The sequence below is a fragment of the Anarhichas minor genome, unplaced genomic scaffold (genome assembly GCF_050575085.1).
Source record: "Anarhichas minor isolate MPS153535 unplaced genomic scaffold, ASM5057508v1 ptg000055l, whole genome shotgun sequence".
In the NCBI taxonomy this organism is placed as follows: domain Eukaryota; kingdom Metazoa; phylum Chordata; class Actinopteri; order Perciformes; family Anarhichadidae; genus Anarhichas; species Anarhichas minor.
Window position 1 is genome coordinate 3,221,781 of NW_027466501.1, and position 20,720 is coordinate 3,242,500.

The following is a 20,720-nucleotide window of genomic DNA, read 5'->3' on the forward strand; positions in this document are numbered from 1 at the left end:
GGCACCATGAAGCTTCGGCCCATGACTGAACCAATTGGATGGGAAGCTTCAATGTTTCATGAAGCTTCATCTCGCCATCACTAGTTAATATGACCCTGAACATAACTTTCAGATAGCCATGTTATCTGGTTTGGAGAGCCATGATAGATAGCAGGGTAGTTCATTGTCAGCCAAAAGATAATAGGAAAATGTTCAAAGAATTTTCCAGGACAAAACTAGATTTTCCAGAACATTTTACTTTCTCTCACATTTTCCATGTGTTTTCAATGTCTGTTTTCTAGGAAGAATGGGAACCCTGACATTGTCCCCCATCGTATATTCATCATTAAAAATGGGTGAAATCTGGCAAACAATAAATCAAAACTCACACCCTAGGTGTCTACAGCAGGACTGCTGCTTAATAAGTCCATCTTAATTCCACTGTTGGCCTCGGGCGGTTGTTCAGACAGCCATTTACTTTCTCCATGACTCATAGTGTCAGCAGCTACTAAGCTTATAAGCTTAAGCAGCAGAGTACACTACCACTACCAGAAAGGCTGGATCTCTGCGAAGGTGGGCCAGAACATACTACTGCATCCCTACAGGTGCCCAACTTCTATCAAAGATTTCTGTCTAATGAAAACACAAAAGTGTTTTTAAGTTAGTCATCTCTGATTAGTTGCATCAGCACTTCAGATTCACCCTTAAACCATACCTGCAAACTCATAAGAGGTGAAAAGGGTGACAAGCACCCAAACCCAAAACCCTGTCGGGGGGTCTCAAAATGAGACCGAGGTCTCATTTTCAAAGGTTTTAGTCATATAAAAACAAAGATAGCAAGAGTAGCGAGAACCATCGCCTATACAAAAAAAAGTGATTCGTTTTTACTGAACCCTGTTACTGTATGGCTTAATATTAATGGACTTCCACTGTTACTGTAAAGCTGTTAGAATTGTGGCCCATCATCTAGTTGCAATTAATATGCATTCAATCCAGTTCAATTATTTAAATTACAATGATAATCTACTCTGACTAAGGTAGTTTATCAAGAGTAAAATAATAGCTGTGATTTAACTGCAAGCTTCCAATCTATACACACCTCTGCATTAGCAACCCGCTGAAATGAAGGTACAGGTACCTTAACACACTCATTAATTCATGGCCCTTGGGAGCAACTGCACGTGGGACTGTTGGGACTGGAAGTTTACTGGCTGTGGTCATTACAGTGAACACCTTTAACCAGGCCCAGCTCCACTTACATCTCAGCCCTGCGTCAAGCTGCGCTACACAAATAGCATCCTCTTCCTTAAGCTCTTTGACCACATCATTTTATCAGTATCTGGGATTCATTTTTCGTGGTCATAAAAGTTATTATGACCACAAAATCGCCTCATTCTACTTTGAGTTAAAAAACAACAACCTGCCAGCAGATGCGCCGGTGTTCTGGTTTAACGTTAATGAGTGACCGCGGGAACTGAACCGGAACACCAGGGGGTTGCATGTTTCATCACGTTACGTTTTCTTTCCTCCTAATTCGCAATAATGTGCTGCACTGGGACTCTCTGACCACGTCATGGTCCATCTGATTCCTGCATACAGGCAGAAACTCAAGCTCTGTAAACCTGTAGTGAGGACATTCAAGAAGTGGACCAGTGAAGCTCTGGAGGATCTTCGGGCGTGCTTGGACTGTACAGTCTTCAGGATTGCTACCAACAGTCTGGATGAGTATACAGAGGCTGTAACTTCATATATCAGGTTCTGTGAGGACAGCTGTGTTCCAACAAGCACCAGGGTGAGTTACAACAATGACAAACCCTGGTTTACAGCGGAACTCAGAAAGCTAAGGCTGCAGAAAGATCAGGCATTAAGGAGTGGGGACAAGGACTTGTACAAAGAGGCAAAATCCACGTTTAGCAAGGCGGTGAGGAACGCTAAACGTCTGTACTCTGAGAAACTGCAACACCAGCTCTCAGCAAGTGACTCTGCTTCTGTCTGGAGAGGCCTCAGACAGATCACCAACTACAAGCCTAAAACCCCCCCACTCCATGAATGACCTCCGCCTGGCAAACGAGCTGAATGAGTTCTACTTTAGATTTGAAAGACAATGGGACAGTCCTGACTCCATCCCCCACAGCTCCATCAACCAGCCCCAGACCACCAGCCCCCCCCCTCCCCCAGCCCAGCAGGGGCTCATGCCTCTGTACCACCCATCCCAGTGTCCCCCCCACCCCCCTCCCCAGTGACGACTCTATTCTGGAGTGACGTCAACAGGCTTTTTAAAAAACAGAACCCCCGCAAAGCAGCCGGCCTGGACTCTGTCTCCCCCTCCACCCTGAAGCATTGTGCTGATCAGCTGTCTCCAGTGTTCACAGACATCTTTAACACCTCCCTGGAGACATGCCACGTACCAGCCTGCTTCAAGGCCTCCACCATTATCCCCGTCCCCAAAAAACCAAGGATCACAGGACTCAATGACTACAGGCCCGTTGCCCTGACCTCTGTGGTCATGAAGTCCTTTTAACGCCTAGTCCTGTCCCACCTAAAAACCCTCACTGACCCACTCCTGGACCCCCTGCAGTTTGCCTACAGAGCCAACAGGTCTGTAGATGACGCAGTCAACATGGCTCTTCACTTCATCCTCCAGCATCTGGGCTCCCCAGGAACCTACGCCAGGATCCTGTTTGTGGACTTCAGCTCTGCCTTCAAAACTATCATCCCGTCTCTGCTGCATGATAAGCTCTCCCAGCTGCACGTGCCTGACTCCACCTGCAAGTGGATCACAGACTTCCTGTCTGACAGGAAGCAGCACATGAAGCTAGGATAACACGTCTCAGCCTCTCGGACCATCAGCCCCCCCCCCCCAAGGCTGCGTTCTTTCCCCTCTTCTCTTCTCCCTGTACACCAACAGCTGCACCTCCAGTCACCAGTCCGTCAAGCTCCTGAAGTTCGCGGATGACACCACCGCCTACAGGTGGGAGACTGACCATCTGGTGACCTGGTGCGGTCTGAACAACCTAGAGCTCAACGCTCTAAAGACAGTGGAGATGGTTGTGGATTTCAGGAAGAACGCAGCCCCACCTGCCCCCATCACCCTGTGTGACTCCCCCGTCGACGCGGTGGAGTCCTTCCGTTACCTGGGCTCCATCATATCCCAGGACCTCAAGTGGGAGCTGAACATCAGCTCCATCACTAAAAAGGCTCAGCAGAGGATGTACTTCCTGAGGCAGCTGAAGAAATTCAACCAGCCAAAGACAATGATGGTGCACTTCTACAGAGCCATCATTGAGTCCATCCTCTGCTCCTCCATCACGGTCTGGTACACTGCAGCCACCGCCAAGGACAAGGGCAGGCTGCAGCGCATCATTTGCTCTGCCGAGAGGGCGATTGGCTGCAATCTGCCGTCCCTCCAAGACTTGTTCGCTTCAAGAACCCTGAAGCGAGCAAGAAAGATTGCAGCCGACCCCTCTCACCCTGGACACAAACTGTTCGTGCCCCTTCCATCTGGTAGAAGGCTGAGGTCCATCAGGACCAAGACCTCACACCACACGAACAGCTTCTTCCCGTCCGCAGTCGGGCTCATTAACAGAGCCCGGGTGCCCCACTGACTCTCACGCCACACGAACAGCTTCTTCCCGTTCGCAGTCGGGCTCATTAACAGAGCCCGGGTCCCCCACTGACTCCGTCATCCCCAGGACAATTTCCTTCCCTCCCTACTACTCCCCTGCACATCACTTCATTTAAATACACTCGTCACTTTTACATTACACTTGTTTACAGTCCTGTTATCCGTTTGTCATGCACTTTATTTTATATTCTATTGTAAATTTTAATGTTTCTATTTTTTGCACTGTTGATTGTTGTTTATTGTTCAATGTTATTGTCTAATATTATGCACCACCTGCCATGACAAATTCCTTGTATGTTATATACATTGGCAATAAACGGTTCTGATTCAGATTCATAATGACTAACGTTAACAGTCGACAAAGTTTCGCATGCAGTGAAGACATCTTAACGCTGATTGGCCAAGACTCGACACATCAAAGACGTTTTATTGCGAAGATCACGACATCACCTTTTCTCCTTGTCTCACTCCAATCTGAGAAACAACCCCCCCCCCACAAAAAATAAACTCTACGGATCTACACAATTCACGTGGATGACATATTTTGATTCAAAACGGCGAATTTCGCCAAAAAGCGACAATTTTGCAGATATGTTAAACGCTACACAGTTCAACTCACTTACGCGTACGTGCCAATGCTAGTCATCTGCATTTTACCATAGCAAACCTCAAAGCCCTTGGACACAGATTGAAGTCAACCTGATTAAATCTGTAGGGAGTTTGTTTAAGTATACCACCTGCAAAAGGCGAAAAATGTCTAAAACATTGCAGATGAACCGGTGCAAGGGGCATTGTTATGAGGAAGTACTATGTCCTAATTGAAAGCATACTGTATACAATAGTATGCCATTTGGAAGAGCAGCAGTAGTAACCTACTAAAAGGTAAAAAGATAAAGTTTGCGATTTGGAATGCAGATATATCTTCACCATTTCTGACATGTGTGCCAAGTTAAATTGGACATTAGGAGACTTTGGTAGTCTCCACACAGCTGTGTCTAATTCTAGAGAAACCAGAACATCTGTTGAGGTTGACTTGTTGGAGCTAGTTGTCTAGAGTGTATTGAGAGGGACCCCTAATCATGGTTATAACAACAATTAATAACCCACAACTAATGCTCTTTAACAGTGCAAAACACCACGACACAACATTTTGTGACAAATAAACAATTTGTACTTTTATAAAGTTACACCGCCGAATGGCATGCTGGGTACAGCTCGATAGCTAGCCCGGTAGCACAACAGTCTGTTAACAGCTGGGAGAGGCTCTGTCGCTACAGTAACGTTAGATTAAAGAACAGAAAGGAGCGATGCAGGATGAACAAAGACAGACCGGAGATGCACCAATAGAGTCTGTGCCCAAGAGAGGAGCTGGGTCTGCTGTTTGGAAGTTTTTTGCTTTAAAAAAAATTAGACGTCCATTACTCCATCACCTCAGCAGAAAACGTGTTGGAATACCAAGAGTGCGATGATGGTCGTCAACCAGTAACGTTAACGCGAGTGAAACGGTGAAGCCAAAGTGTCAGACATTGCTTGAAGAGGCATTTGCTCGAGGCACTGCATATGACAAGAAAAGCAAGCAGTGGAGCGACATTATGAACGCAATAACATCCACCTATGCAAGGACATGATCCCGCCACAGACAGTCGAGAAAGACGGGCTCAGAGCAATGATTAAAACACTGGATTCAAGGTATGTCTTACCGGGGCGAAAATACTTCAGCCAAATTGCTATCCCAACATTATACGAACAAACCCTATAGTAAGCAAAGGCTTTATAGATGACATTAAAATATTTATATATATATTCTATGAACTACTGACAGAGTAAGCCACTATGAACCTATATAAGAACCCAATCAAGGAAAAAAAGAAAATACCGCGATACCGCCAGAATCTTAAAAAATACTGCGATACTAATTTTTGGTCATACCGCCCAGCAATACTTCTACTGGTGCAACGGATCATAAAACTCACGGTTCGGATCAAGGAACGGAGTCATGGATCGGATCAGCACAAAAGAAAAAACGGATCAAATATCATTTTTAGAGATCCCCAATCTCGTTTTTTTTCTGCCACCGATAGCAATTACCGATCATTGATGATCTATATTGTCATTTGATTATAGCAGCTGGTCTACAAGGCTCCAGACAAAAATATTTTGCCACCGTCCCAAAAATCATTTGAACCACTCTGAAGTCTGTAAAAAAAAAAAAACAATTCTAAATGTTCTCCTTTTACTTTGTGTTTTTTTACCCTCATAAAAACACAATTCAAATGATGCACCACCCGCCATGACAAATTCCTTGTATGAGCAACATACATTGGCAATAAATGGGTTTCTGATTCTGATAAGGAAATGAAAGATTGCATTTCTTTGAAACAAAACTTGTCATTAGTAGTTTTATGACGTATTATAATCTGTTTAGAGCTTGTGTAAACAGTTTATAATTCATCTCTAATATCTATTTATATTGTTATGAAACATCTCCTTCATACAACAGGAATTTATTCAAGTTTCTCACCAAAACTACATTTTACGAGATCACAAAACGTTAAGAATTTACCATCGCCCAATACTCATTTTCACTGAACAGAGCCTGAACGCATCATAATGTAAGTGACAGAACCGTAGTTCTCCTCGTGTCAATTGAAACGTGGATTGGTTGTTTACAACGTAACAGAGATCAGAGACTAGAAAAGCATAAATGCAGACGTCATGATCACATATTTTACATATGGTGGATAACGATTGTCGGTAAAACTTTATTTCACACTGCAGTTGTTAATGTTAAACTGTGTAATTAATCCGCGGTTCACCTGCGTGCCGAACCACGAAGGGTGATCCGTACCGATCACGGATTAACCTTGGTCCGTTACACCACTAGTTTCTTCTATTCTGCAATAGACATGAGAAATCTAAACATCTTTTAGAGAGGAGGGTAAGCAGCAGTTTAAGTGGAAAGTTAAAAGTGGTCAGCAGCAGTTTTGTGTCATCTTTTACTGCAACAATGCAGTCCTGGTTCAGGCAACATGCCCTTAAAAGACCCCACACAGGAAGCACAATATGACTGCACACAGTTCAACAACAGGAAACCATTGGGCAACCAGCCGCTTCTGCTTCATATCCTTGACTTGTGGTGTAACGTTTCGGGTTCTTTGAGGAAATATTGTCTTCTGTGTCGCTGCCTCTTTCTTTGAACATGTTGGCTTTATCTGTAGAAATACAAAAACACCATACATGCAAAACATAATTCTCCAACAGCAGACCATGATGCCATACAATATTGTTGAGGATGTTGTTTTTGGAACATTTCTCACAATGTAAGAGAGCATTTCTGTTTATGACCTGTTTAACCACTGCTGGTCAGCAACAGTAACTTTACGACCACTAGCCTCAGTTTCAAAACAACGTGAGCATGATGACAGGGGTGTCAAGATTTCAAATCAAAAAATCATCAAAAAGTCGTGGTAAACGTGAAAGTTATGTAAACAACTAACACGTTGTTGACAAAACCTACAGTTTGTAGTCTGCAGAAGCTTTACAGACTGCAGCGACAAATGGAGCCCAGTGCCAGCAAATAAAACAGCTTCCTGTGAACTTTTTGGTAATTGCAGCTGCGGTCGTCTATCTCCATTTAAAATAGATTGTGTCTACATATCTTTGTATTCGTCAAAATATTTAAATTCGACCAAATAGTATAGGTACATAAAAAATTACAATAAAGATCAAGCATGATACCATGTAGCTTCTCTTTTTAAAGAACAATTCGGAAATATAAATTACAGTAGTCAGGGCATGATACCAAGACTATTGACTGCCGATTTTTTCTTTTTTAATTCTCCTTCCTCAATTTTTATATCTATAACTCAATAATATGCTCGGATAGCGATGTCATCTAAAAGTTCACTTTTTATGCGTTAGCCCCTGCGGAAAGTCGAACAGCTATAAGTGTCATCCAAGCTCACGTCGTTTATGGCCGGCTTGGAGTGGGGGTCCCCTACTTGTTGGTTTGTCATACTGTAAAATGTGTGCGTGTTTGCTAGCGTGCCGTGGTTATCCTGCAACTTACCACAGAGGCTGAGCGAGTCTTCTCTTGGGGGAGACTCGCTCAGCCTCTTTTTAGGTTTTTGTATTCCGCCAAAAAGGAAAAATGAAGAAAAGAAAAGTGTACAGTTTCCACTCGGCTTATTTAATCCAATTGAGAGTATATTTATTTTGGTTCTGTGGTATATTTTCAGGTCTTGCACAATACAGCGAAGACCCCAAGTGTATTTGTCTTAGATGAAAACCAGATGTGCAGGATACCAGGGGCAGAAGGGTGGATGTGTGGAATGATGAGGCCACATACATTCTCTTACGTTCCGCCCAGATGTTACATAACATGTATCCTATATAAAGATGAAGCGAGAGCCCTAAAGGGAGGACTTTCAGATTCGACTTGAGACCTCCGGGCGATCTAGACGTCCGTAATGGCATGTGTTGCTTGTTTGTAATAAACTTTATTATACCAGCAAGAACAGTGTCCACGGAGCATCCTTCCTCATCACTTCAACAGCACTGTCGCATGAAAGATACGACAGTTCCAAGACAAAAAAAAAGTAAATCCACAAAAAAAATTAAAAAGAAGGAAAAGAGTAAAAAAACCTTAATCCAGTGAGTAAGTATTTCCAAAGTCCGGAGATTTGTAAATCCAACAAAGAGTACGACATTGTAGTCTTCTCCACACAACTGCCTTGATGTTCTAAAATCAAGGGTTTTTATAGCCAGCTCCGCGGAACAGAGTCCAGCCCCCACGTGCCTGCCTTGTGAGACATGCCTGGGCACTGCACCCCCCCGGGTACGCAGTGTTGCCAACTCCTCAGTAAGGAAAGTAGCTATTGGCTGTGAGTAAAAGTGAGTAAAAGACACCCTAAATATGTTTAGAACAACAAATTAACTTTCTTCTGTTGATTCTTGTTTTGTTTTTTTTGCCATTGAAATAGGTTATCACTTCTTATGGACCCCATTGTTAATCCCCGTCATAACGGAGGCATTGTCAGTCCGTATACCCAGGAGTTTCTCTGTTTTAAAAGACATTTACATCTACGTCCCGCCCAGTAAGCCAGGGCGGGATCAGCGGCGGGTTTGCGCACTCTGCCCCGACTGCAGCTGGGACTGCTGCGCGAGGCTACTGTGAGACTGACCGCCTGTGAGTACTTTGGGATGGCAGAGGGGCTCACGGGAGCTCCCGCTGCTCGTTGAGGACAGTAACTGCAGAATGATGCGTGCTTTCAAGTCAGTCTCCAAAACACCAGAAAAGTCTCCAATAACACCAGAAAAAGTCGATAGATTTGTCGCTAGTCGCCAGATTTTGCGAGAAAGTCGCCAAGTTGGCAACACTGCGGGTACGCCATAGCCTTGGCACATGCACCGATAACAGGCAATGTGGATAAATGATTTAAAAACAATCCATTGAAAGCAGATTTGTGTAGAATGCACATCAATAGGCACATAGATAAAAAGACATCAGCATACATCACATGATGAACAGATCATACAGTGAGCTTTGTCCATCTACACGCGGTAGATGGACAAATGCGTGTGTGTGTGTCAGGCCGCATGGCACCACTTCAGAGAAAACCATTGGTGCCCGTCTGTCCTCCATCCAGGATTTCTACTCCAAAGTCAGGAAAAGGGCTGGAAACATCACCGCAGACCCTTCATATCCTGGACACAACCAATTTGGAACTTCTCCCCTCTGGGAGGTGCTACAGAGCACTGTATACCAACACAACCAGACACAAGAACAGTTTCTTCCGACAGGCCCGTCCCTCTGATGAACACTTAGGCCACGTCCACATTACTCAGTTTCCATTTGAAAATGCATATGTTTTGCTAAGTTTACACTGAGCGTCCACACTACGGTGGAGTTTTAGAGCACCGTAAACGGATAAGTTTGGAAAGGCTCCCGAGGTCGGATAAGTTTGAAAACTCCGGGGTTGCGTTTTCGTGTGTACGGCCGAAATCGGATAAGATTAGAAACGATGACGCCCACACCAGCGTTTGCTACTTGATTGGTTCTTAGCAGTCATGACGTTTCCTTCCCTGATTCGTCACTATCGCGTGACCCTTATCCGGAAGCTCACCAACGACAACATTGAATACCAGGTTAATTTAACATGGAGAACTGATTATAGGCGATGCTGACCTTGTCGTACTAGCAGCTGTTGTTCAGTAAAAGTCTGCATTATTATGGAGTAAGCAGCTTAATGGAGCGATCTTCCTGTTTACATCGACACACACGCGCATGCCCAGTGTACGTGAAGAGTCACGTGATACTCGTTTTCAGGCATGTTAGTATGGACAGAGATCATTTGGAAAACGGTGTTGCAACTCCGTGTGGACGGAGATCGTTTGTTTGAAAACTCAGTTTACGTTTCAAAACGGAGTAGTATGGATGTAGCCTTAGTAAGTCATGCACTGTCGATAGCCCTCCTACACCAAAACATCCACAATTATAATATATTGTATAGTTTTGAATGCACCAAACATTATTGCAAATCCTACACATTGTATTTACAGCATGTATACATTAGGTGTGGAAATTTCTTGAATGTAAGATGCATCGCGATCATGCAGCAACCTCCGGTTCTGCTGAGTGAAGCCAATACGGAAGTCTCTTAAAACTTGCATTTTCTGCTGACCAGCAGGGGCGAATCCTCCGGTTGCAAAAATAAGTCAGATTGTATAGAAGTCTATGAGAAAATTACCACTATTTAGAGTCAAATAGACCATAAAGCAGGGTATGCTTTAGGGCGGGCTTACAGTGATTGACAGTTCACTGCCGCTACCAGAGCTGTATACAGCATCACTACTTCACTCCTCTGCATTACAAATATGGTCACTTCTGTTCACTGGTTGCGAAAAAAACAACATGGCGGCTTGAGGCGTCATTACTGCAGTCATGAGAATGAGTATTGTGTGAAGGTAAATTATAACGTTATCATGATGTGTTCACATGTGATCTCGTAAAATGTAGTGTTGGTGAGAAATTCGAATAAATCCAGTTGTTTGAAGATGTTTCACAACAATATAAATAGATATTAGAGATGAGTTATGACCATTTACACTAGCTCTAATAGTTTATTAAAACTACTGACGAGATTTCTTTTAATCATTAAAAATACAATCTTTTATTTCCTTATTTCAATTCTGTTTTAGGAAGAAAAAACTACTATAAATGACTATAACGAAGTGAAAAGATGGCATTTAGAATTTGTAATAGTTTACACTGACTTAAGAAAAGGCAAAAAGTCTTGTAGACCAGCTGCTATAATCAAACAACAAAGGGATCTGTATCTACCAATATGGATCATCAATGATCTGCAATTAGTATCAGCGGCAAAAAAACGCGACCAGGGATCTAAAAGTTGTATTTGCTCCGATCCGATCCGATCTGTGAGTTTTATGATCCGTTGCACCAGTAAGTATTACTAACCGTTTTGGAAAGTCCCTTCATTTCCTGCCTGCACTAAAGCACCACTCAGTCTCTCCCTGCCTGCACTTTCATTGTGTCGTTGTCTCTCACTCCCCACCAGCTTCCTCTTCTTTTTGCTTTTTGTAACACGGCAACAGTCAAATAAATAAGTCAATAAAGTACTACGCCGTTATGTAAACTCGCCTCACCGCTGTGCTTTTTGTACTTGTCTTTTTGCACCAGAAGCTGTGCGTCCCGTACACAGGAGAGGGCGTGGTGTTGTTAGACCGCTATCCACAACACCCACATTGGTGATTAAGATGCACTCGCGTGAACGCCATCATGCGAAATCACGGAGATAACGGCAATGAACAACGCGGTTTACGGTTGGACACATTTAAAAGAAAAGGTTCAGAGAAAAATGCATTAAAAATAGAAAACGTCGACGTGTCTAACCCCCAACATGACTTACCTTGTCATCACATGTCACCTAACGTAACGCATTTTCTCCGCGCTCCCTCAAAAACCGACACAAAAGGTCGTTCACCTAAAGCTAGAAAGGCCCTCAGCCCAAGGAGCCCCTGTGGCGGCTGTCCATGCACGTCCACGGGTCCCAAATAGAGAAGCTGGGGGTCTAGGTTAGTCCCACTGAAGCCGCAGTCCTCGTGTGCTGCTGCAGCGCGCCACTCTGAGAAAGTTTCCCTGGTAGTCTCCGAGTTTAGAAAGGAGGAGAGCCAACCGACCGGACCGTATATATTACGCACGGCGTGGGCTCTGATTGGTGGGTTGAAAAGGGTGTGATTGCGTGTCAAAAAAAAGAAGAAGCTTGTGGTAGAAAAACATGTCGCAGGAGACAGAAATCACAAAGCAGATACTTTTGTTGCAAGTTACAAAAACCGAGTCAGTATATGGAGCGAGTGAAAAATCCACTGGAATACATGTTTTTTATTCAGACCAGAATCCAGATCACACTGAACACACTGTGGTACTGTGTGTGTGTCTGCTGGCTCTGATTATTTGTCTCAAGGGCCTATTTTCTCACTCATGTTTTCAAGTGTTCTCATTTTGGCAATAACTGTCAGAGGCTCACTGTCCTGTCAGAGGGCTTTACAGTCTAACTAGACAGGAAATCACCATAAGAGTGATTGTATCAGGCACTGTTATTTTACAGTATATGGAAAATACTACAATATATTGTAATATTTGAAATTAGACAACTCAAATAAAGATTGTTCACATAATGTACTCTCCGTTGTTATTATTATTGTATCAAATGTTTGACTCTTAACTCTATGAGCTGAATGCTAAAGTGAAGTGCACATACAATTGCAACATGTCTTATATTTGAAGAGGCAAGTCAAAAAAGCTCGGTTCATTTTTAAGAAATAAAGAGCCACTAAACGTGACAAATTAAGTGAATTGCTTTCCAAGGCATTGTGGGATTAGGTGATTAGGTGCCTTTTATATGCTGGCACTGATTGGGGGGAGGAACCTAGCCTGAGGGCTGCGTTCACAACCCTACACTTCCTACTCTGGGGAGCATTCCCCACTACATCTGCATGAGTTTCTTTAGAACAAAGAAATGAGCAGAGCACACAACTGATTTATACACACATTACAGTGGCTTATAGACACACACTGATACTCTAGCACAGGGGTATTCAATTAAAATTCCAAAAGGTCCAGATTGAGAAAATCTCCTCGGGCAAAGGTCCGGAACATTATAATAATATCTAACTTGCGCTATTTAGTGCCATATATATATATATTCAAGAAGTCTAGTAGTAGTAACGTCTCTGTGTAGTCAACAACTGTCAAATCAAATAAAGAAAGTACACATCAATTATATTTTAACAATTATTATTCTCAGTTTTCAAATTTAACTGGATGGATTATAAATAATACATAGAAATACATAAATACATGTTCTTCTCATTTCAAGTAAAATAAGAGCTGCATTAAAGAATAACTGACATAACAGAAAGCTTTTCAAAAATGTGCATCTTAAAATAAAGTAACTCATTTTAGAAACATTAATTTCACTGAATTGCCCTGCAGCTTTAAATTCAGTTCATTCAGGTGTGAAGTGATGCCAATCAAAAAAGCCACAATATTATATTTTTCTCATCTTCTAAAAAGAGAAATCAGTGAGCATGGACTTTATGTGTGGTTATTAAACCACTTGTTTCAGCTCTATTCTCTCTGTTAACATCATTGGTCAGTGAATTAATGCGTTAGGATTCTGATCACATTGGGCTCTTAGGTTTATTTTCTGTGACTTCATTCAGATGTGAGTGGATACGTTTGCTCAAAAGAGTTGTGCTTTGTCTCGTAGTGTCGCTTCATTTACCGCTTTTAATAATCGTCACGGTCTCTGAACATATGAGACACACTGGTATTAAACTGTCCGTGTGAAGAATTAACCTATAATAGTCTGTTCATTCTTGGTTAAAGACTCTGGTCTCTCTGACCACTTTTCTCTTTTTGGAGAACGTTATGTGAACTTCTCTGACTCACGTATTATTCTCCTGCTCTTCCTTCTCTTTCCTCGTCTCTCCCCCGGGTGTGTACATCTCACTCCAGTCAGAATACCCATATTTGATTGGATGAGCTTCATCACGTGATGTGATGAACAAGTGCCGTAAAGGCTGAAAAAGCTGCGCCGGTTAAAATAGAAGCGCTCTGTCAAAATAAAATCGATTTTAGGTCCTGGGTCCGGATACAACGGCGTCTGGGTCCGGATCCGGACCGCGGTCCGCCAATTGGCGACCCCTGCTCTAGCACTTCCTGTTACCCCCCTTTACTGGGTTCTTCGTGTTTTTTCCACTGATAGGATTTTCTGGCGTTATGTCAATCAAATACAGTTAAGCAATGGTCGTATTTCTGCTGAGTGTGATGCAAGTTGTGTCAAGAGTAGGGCAGGATAGTCTGTTCTCCTCTTTGTTTACCTAAAGGGGAGTATCGAGGACGGGATGCTCACTCTTTGCAGGTCACTATGCTCTTTGTCAACATGTTCTCTTCCTTGTATTATAATCAGTGAACGTTGCAGTAGATCACTGCGGTCAAGTCAGCAGACACTCAGATCTCCGTGGTCAACTCAGCAGACACTTAAATTGTAGTGCACCTATACGCTGAAACTTACGGTAAACGCAACCAAACGGCACAGATCGGGAGCGAGCGAAAGATTTTGCAAAGTTAGCGGAAAGATTAACGTGAAAACTTCCGGTTTTCTACAGACGAACATCCGGTTTTCAAAATAAGATGCCAACAAAGTATACATATTGCATAATGAAATTAGATTAAATGAATTATATTCACAGTATAAAACATGCTGTCATTAGTCAAACTTATTAGTCATTGTGTGGAATTATTGAGAAAATAGTTTTTATAGCACCTCAAATATTCAGAAATGTACCCGTTTCTTGGTACAAATGTATGACTTTTAATTTGAAATATCTCTTAATTGGGACAGAAAAAATGTCTAATTTTCAGTGTGGGTGGAGTCAACGATGTCCTCAACACATACATATCAGTCATTGTCTGGACTTATTGAGAAAATACTTTTTATTACACTTCAAATATCCATTTATTAGATATTTTCTCAATTCAAATGTATGAGTTTTAATTTGAAATATCTCTTAATTGGGACAGTAAAAATGTCTAATTTTCAGTGTGGGTGGAGTCAACGACGTCCTCAACACATGTATATCAGTCATTGTCTGGACTTATTGAGAAAATAGTTTTTATAGCACCTCAAATATTCAGTTATTATACGTTTTCTCGGTTCAAATGTATGAGTTTTAATTTGAAATATCTCCTAATTAGGACAGTAAAAATATCTAATTTTCAGTATGGGTGGAGTCAACGATGTCCTCAACACATACATGTCAGTCATTGTCTGGAATTATTGAGAAAAATATTTTTATAGCACCTTAAACATTTAAAAAATGTGCCATTTGAAGATACAAATTCAGTTCAGAGTTTTTGCTTCGTAAAATATCTTAATTGACCGTCAGTCAGGTATTATTAACTTCCAGCAACCCTCAAATCAAAGAATAAAGACACTTTACGCACAATTTAGGTGTATTTTCCCTTTAACTCAGGAGATGCAGGTAGCATGTTTTATACTGTGAATATAATTCATTTAATCTCATTTCATTATGCAATATGTATACTTTGTTGCCATCTTATTCTGAAAACCGGATGTTCGTCTGTAGAAAACCGGAAGTTGTCTCACGTTAATCTTTCCGCTAACTTTGCAAAGTTCTTCGCTCGCTCCCGATCTGTGCCGTTTACCGTAAGTTTCAGCGTATATGTGCACTACAATTTAAGTGTCTGCTGAGTTGACCACGGAGATCTGAGTGTCTGCTGACTTGACCGCAGTTGTTAGATCCGGGGGTTCACAGGCCCGATACGGGGCTAACTATTTACTCAGCTCTCTATTAAAAGATTGGCAAGCTGGTGTTCTGAGGAAACTCGCCTGGCTCTGCTCACTACCGTTACTCCTGACATCTACCCTGCTTCCTCCGGTAATGTGCACTCGGCCGAAGGGCCACCCTGGCCGGGCGCTTCTACCAGTCGCGTCAGTTATGGCAGCTTTCCTCTTCTGGATCCGGGCTCTTGGTAAATTGCCAGGTTAGATTTTAACGGCTAGGATTACTAAAACCGTAAGGGGCTGTTAAGTGGGCTGGTCACTAGGATAACCATTCAGAACTTGGTTGTTGAACATACAATAGATTTAACCTTTTACGGCCACGAGGAACTTTTACTACCTAAGTAAATGAATTCTCTGAGAAATTTACTTTAAATGCAGGTTAGATATTTATTGCAGGATATTTTAGCAGGGGCACAGCAACAGCTCACACAAAATAATACTTTACTTAATTCGATTCGTTACAATTTCTTTTTAGATTATACGGTCCTTTATATACTCATTATTTAGATGCCGAGGCTCGGTGGAGCTAGATTGAAGAAGTGATAAATCCCTTCCCCAACACTCCCTTCTCCAGCACATGATTAACATGACCTCATCGATTCTCTGTGTGTGTGCTTGGTTACCCCCTAACTTTCCTGTGTGTGTGCCATTACATCATCGATTCTCTGTGTATGTGTTCGGTTAACACCCATGCTTTTCGGTGTGTTTGCCATTACTTCATTAATTCTATGTGTATGCGTTCGGTTACACCCTTGCACACATACTCAAAACCCGATATGACCTCAGCCTCTAAGGCTCACACCCAACTCACTTCCCCTTATGTCAGCTCTTTCCACACACACAGACTATGATTTTTTACTTAATCAAGTTTTTAACACATACATCATTATTATCAGTTTACGTTTGTTAAATCACTTCATATTTTTATGTAATACACACTTGCTTAAAATGATTATTGGATTTCATCCTTTCAACCATAAGTATAGGCTTTGTGTCCATTTAGCCTGATTCACATACCGAACATGTATTCCTTCTTTTAAGGCAGCTTTCCTGGGATCTCAACTCTTCTTGACAGTTGGTATATGTTTTATATGGATGAATAGTGTAAGTCAAAAGTTATGGATCTGCTATTGTGCAGGTTGCATATGAACCACTAAACTATGCTTATTTTGCTCTACAGAGGTATTGTGATGTTCACAAAGAAACCCCAAATGCATAAATGCTCTCCAGTAGGACTTTCAGCCACCCAGCAGAGCTACGAGTGTGAGAACAAACAACAAGGAAATCACACATATTTTAATTAAAAGTACATTTGATGTGTGTGTGAGAGAGATGGAGCAGGACCTGCAGCCTTGTAACTAAGGCCATGTCTACACTACACGTTTTCTACTACGTTTTCCACACGGCGTGTCAGCATCATTTTCTAATTGATCTCCGTCCATACTAAAATGCCTGAAAACAAATATCACGCAGTGGTGGGCCGTCAGGGCCAGCTAAGCCTTCTCTGCTGGCCTAAACAGAATCACAAAGTTATAACTATTTTATAATTTAATAATTTTTCACAAATACACTACATGTATTATAATTTTTTTTCCCATTAGCTTATTTTCTCATTGCACAGCTCCTGTCTTCCTCTGTTGCTCTGCTTCCAGCACAGCTTGTTTTAAGGAGAGCTTTTATCCAATCAGATTCAGCCCCTATGTCTCTATGTAAGGAGAGAGGTCCGATGCCCGCTAGAGAGCCTTTGCAGTAAATGGGGACGATATTGTTGATTGTCATAGTCTTCAACCAATCAGATCTTTAGTTTGACATGTTGGGCGTATTCTTTGACGTGCCGGTGGTACCGAGGTAGCCTCCTAAGTACGTCTGCATTAACGTGCGCCGTGATTGGTCAGTGGGCCAGCGTGACTTTTGTCAAACAGAAAGCTAGCTAGCAGATGGTAGTGTTTAGTAAGAGTTCAGGTTGAAACATATATAAGAGAAGTTATGACATTTTTAGCGTTTTGCTTGGTGTAGATTCTTTCTTTTTTTTACCTAACTTTGTTTTTTTAACACTGAATGGCTGAAGGAGGAGGAGAAATGGATTTAGGAGTTACTGACTTTGTTAACAAAGAAAGTGGGATGGACTTTGTCTTTAAGTGAAGGCAGCTTTGGTAAGTTAACTGCTTTTGTTTTTTTACATCTGCAGTAACCTTACTACAGTGTTCATTTGTCTATCGTGTAATTTTAATGAATAATAGGAATGGCTCGTGCTCTAGCGCTGCTGTGTTGCTGGATTGATTTGTCATACTTGACATTTTATGTTGCATATAAAATATATGTGACTGGTTCTTGTGAGTTTGTTGTCATTGTGTTAATTACATTGATTCTGACTTGTCCGTTAATGACGAAGCATCCCGTCATCGCGGGGTTATTTCGGACATTTGATTCTCTGTTTGAATCAGTAGGGAACAGCTAACTGCTGTTGTTTCCCCGCTAAGCTAGTTAGCTTAGCCTCTGTGAGGGACCAGGGTACGCATAAAGCTGGGAGAGCAGGTAAAGTGGGAAAAATAGGGATTTTATTCACCCAAAACTTGTACAATAATGAGGATGGGTGACCAAATCCAGCCAAAGTAACAAATTAGAAGAACTGTATAAACTTAACATAATTAAACAGAACTTAGGTTAAACAATATAGTGAGTGCTCTTCTGATCAAGGGACACTCAATTCGCCCTCTCCTAACTGCAGAATATATACAAGGCTGCCCAGTCCATAGTCAATCGCAGGGGTGTGAAGACACTCCTCCGCTGTGGCGCAGATGCAAGGTTCCCGCCAACACCCCTCTTACTGCTGCAGATTGGCACAGTCCAATTATCCAGGCTGCTCTACTTAGAGAGGTGTGACGCAGCTGCTCAGTCTTCTGCCAGGATGGTCGGCTGCAACACACTAACAGGAAAGTTAACACCTTAACTCAACATTACAACAAGTGTATTCATAATTGATGGTTTGGCTAGTTTGCAGCTGCCACAGCCTCCCTGAACACACGCGGGGCCTCAGCTGTTTTTTGTTATTGTTCCGGGTTCAAAAGGTCACACATCCCATTGTCTGTTATGTGAGCGCAGTCCACCGAAAACATTATATTTCCCACAATTTAAGCTTCTGCATTTTCCAAATGCACTAGTATTATTCAAACGTATTGTTCGGTTCGTAAGCCTCGTACCGAACGGTTTAATACGAATACGTGATGTTACACCCGTAGAAACAAATAACCGTAGCTCAGTAGGACAGCACAGAAGGCTGTGAGGAATTTAAGTTTTGAAGCATTCCTAGTGATGGATATTATGTGATACAGTGTATTTACTTGTAGAAGTTTAAACCAAGGAGTGTGTTTGAGTGTCTGTGTTATCAGGTTTGAGGAATGTGCTGAGAGCAGGGGTTGAAAGAAGTGGCAGGTCAAGAGCCAAGGAGGAGCTTATTGGACTTCAGCCAATCATTGAGCTGATCGATATGTAATGTGAGACTTTTCAGAGACTTTGGGGGGAAAAAAGAGCTGTGAATCCCCGGAGATAATCAGACCTCCTTCGCACCAATCTGGCGTGTGGTGCGAACGGGGCCTCATATTTCATGGAATATTACGTTTGTTTTACTATCGATAGTGTAATTCAGTTTGCAATTGTCTTGGCTTCTGTTAAATATTGAATACTTTTGATTTTGACCTGGACCAAGCTGTTTCCTGCCCTGCTTGCTGATGGAAGAAAGAGAGCAAGGGGGGGGGCTGCTTTTTCTCCTCTGTGGGCTTCTTCTCCTCTGTGAACACAAGGCCCAGGTATAAAAAGCCCAGGTATAAAATGCACGGCCCGCCATTGATATCACGTGACTCTTCACGTACACTGGGCATGCGTGTAGATGTCAATGTAAACAGGAAGTAGATTGGTTGCTTAGTTAAAAAAAATACGACAGAGTAATAAAGTAGTCTTTAATAATGAAAGGTCGTGTTTGATACTTAAGATCTTCTCTAAAATCTTCCTCTATGAACTCAAACAGACAGTTCGTGGAAGGTTTTAGAAGTTTTATTTTTCAGACTTAGTTACAGCGCTGCAGGTCTTGTTCTATCTCTCTCTCACATATCAAATTTACTTTAAAATCAACACTTACACGTTAAGGTTTACTAGATTATGGGTCCATAAATGTGGTCAACACACGTCTCTCACTCGTTTCCTCGGTTTCGTTGTTGTCTGTTCTCACTCGTAGCTCTGCTGGTGGCTTAACTATCTGTCCCACTGAATAGCATTTACTGCTTTTGTTCCTTTACATTTTATCTGCGGACTTCACAATAGTTTTGCAGAACAAAATAAGCATTAATAAGGACAGGAAAGTCCTCCGTTTTGTGTCCATCACCCTCCCTAAAGCCACTAACCGTGACTTCAGACGCCCACTCTGGCTGATAACGCCGCTGGACACGCCGCTCACTAATCGCTCCAATAACAGCTGCTTCCTCTGTAATAATGCAGACTTTAACTGGACAACGCCTGTAATCAGTTGTCCATGTTAAATTAACCTGGTAGTCGATCGGTAATCAATGTTGTTGTTTATGATTTCCGGGATACGGTCACGTGATAGGTGTGTGACGAATCAGGGAAGGACACGTCATGACTGCTAAGAACTAATCAAGTAGAACGCGGGTGTGGGCGTCATCGTTTCTAAACGTATGCATTTTCGACCATCCACACGTATACGCAACCCCAGCGTTTTCAAACTTATCCGTCCTCGGAAGCGTTTTCAAACTCCTCAGTTTTCGGTGCTCGAAAACGCCGGTGTAGTGTGGACGCTCAGTGTAAACGTAGTCTGAATGTTCTCTCCTCTTCAAGTAGACGACCGACGTGTGAAGCCACAAGGAAGGAAAGAAGTGATGAACAGGAAGGTGGGTGGAGGAGGGGAGAGGTAACTGAATACTTAAGTTTCATCACAATCATGTATAATCCAAACATGGTTTTATTGCTTCTCATTGTGTACAGCAGTGTTTGAGTTTTAATCACCACCACCAAGTTCATAACACCATGAGGTTCAGAGGACAACCTTGTAATAACTATTAAAATAAAAAAAAGGTAATGATTTAAAGATTCACGAGGAATTGAGTTACAGAGGCAAACGTGTTTCATAAGCTCTTAATATCAACTGGAATGTAGGTGGTAAACCGGTGACAGAGAAAGACAGAGTGGATCATGCTATTTGTGTGACCGGACAG

At 42.2% G+C, this 20,720-nt stretch overlaps 1 protein-coding gene and 2 long non-coding RNA genes across 5 annotated transcripts in view; all 3 read right to left on the bottom strand.

The window, feature by feature from the left end:
• The window catches only part of LOC142932021 (uncharacterized), a 32,519-nt gene extending 18,857 nt beyond the window's left edge, over positions 1-13,662 (bottom strand). For 2 of the 3 annotated variants that reach the window (XR_012947446.1, XR_012947445.1), the window contains exon 1: positions 11,533-11,790. This is a non-coding gene — a long non-coding RNA (uncharacterized LOC142932021). Of the gene's footprint in view, positions 1-11,532; positions 11,791-13,577 lie in introns of those variants that run through there. The other variant, XR_012947447.1, reaches the window with a different exon arrangement.
• On the bottom strand, positions 6,093-11,526 carry LOC142932022 (uncharacterized). Its single transcript, XR_012947449.1, has 2 exons — positions 7,674-11,526; positions 6,093-6,816 (listed from the first exon to the last, which is right to left on the bottom strand). It is a non-coding gene; the product is annotated as an uncharacterized LOC142932022 (long non-coding RNA).
• A 5,867-nt stretch (positions 13,663-19,529) lies between the features above and the next one.
• Positions 19,530-20,720, bottom strand: part of ttll12 (tubulin tyrosine ligase-like family, member 12) — a 72,705-nt gene continuing 71,514 nt past the window's right edge. The window contains exon 14 of the mRNA XM_076075972.1: positions 19,530-20,720. This exon is cut by the window's right edge and continues 127 nt beyond it. Coding sequence (XP_075932087.1) covers positions 20,696-20,720 — 25 coding nt within the window. The 3' untranslated portion in view covers positions 19,530-20,695.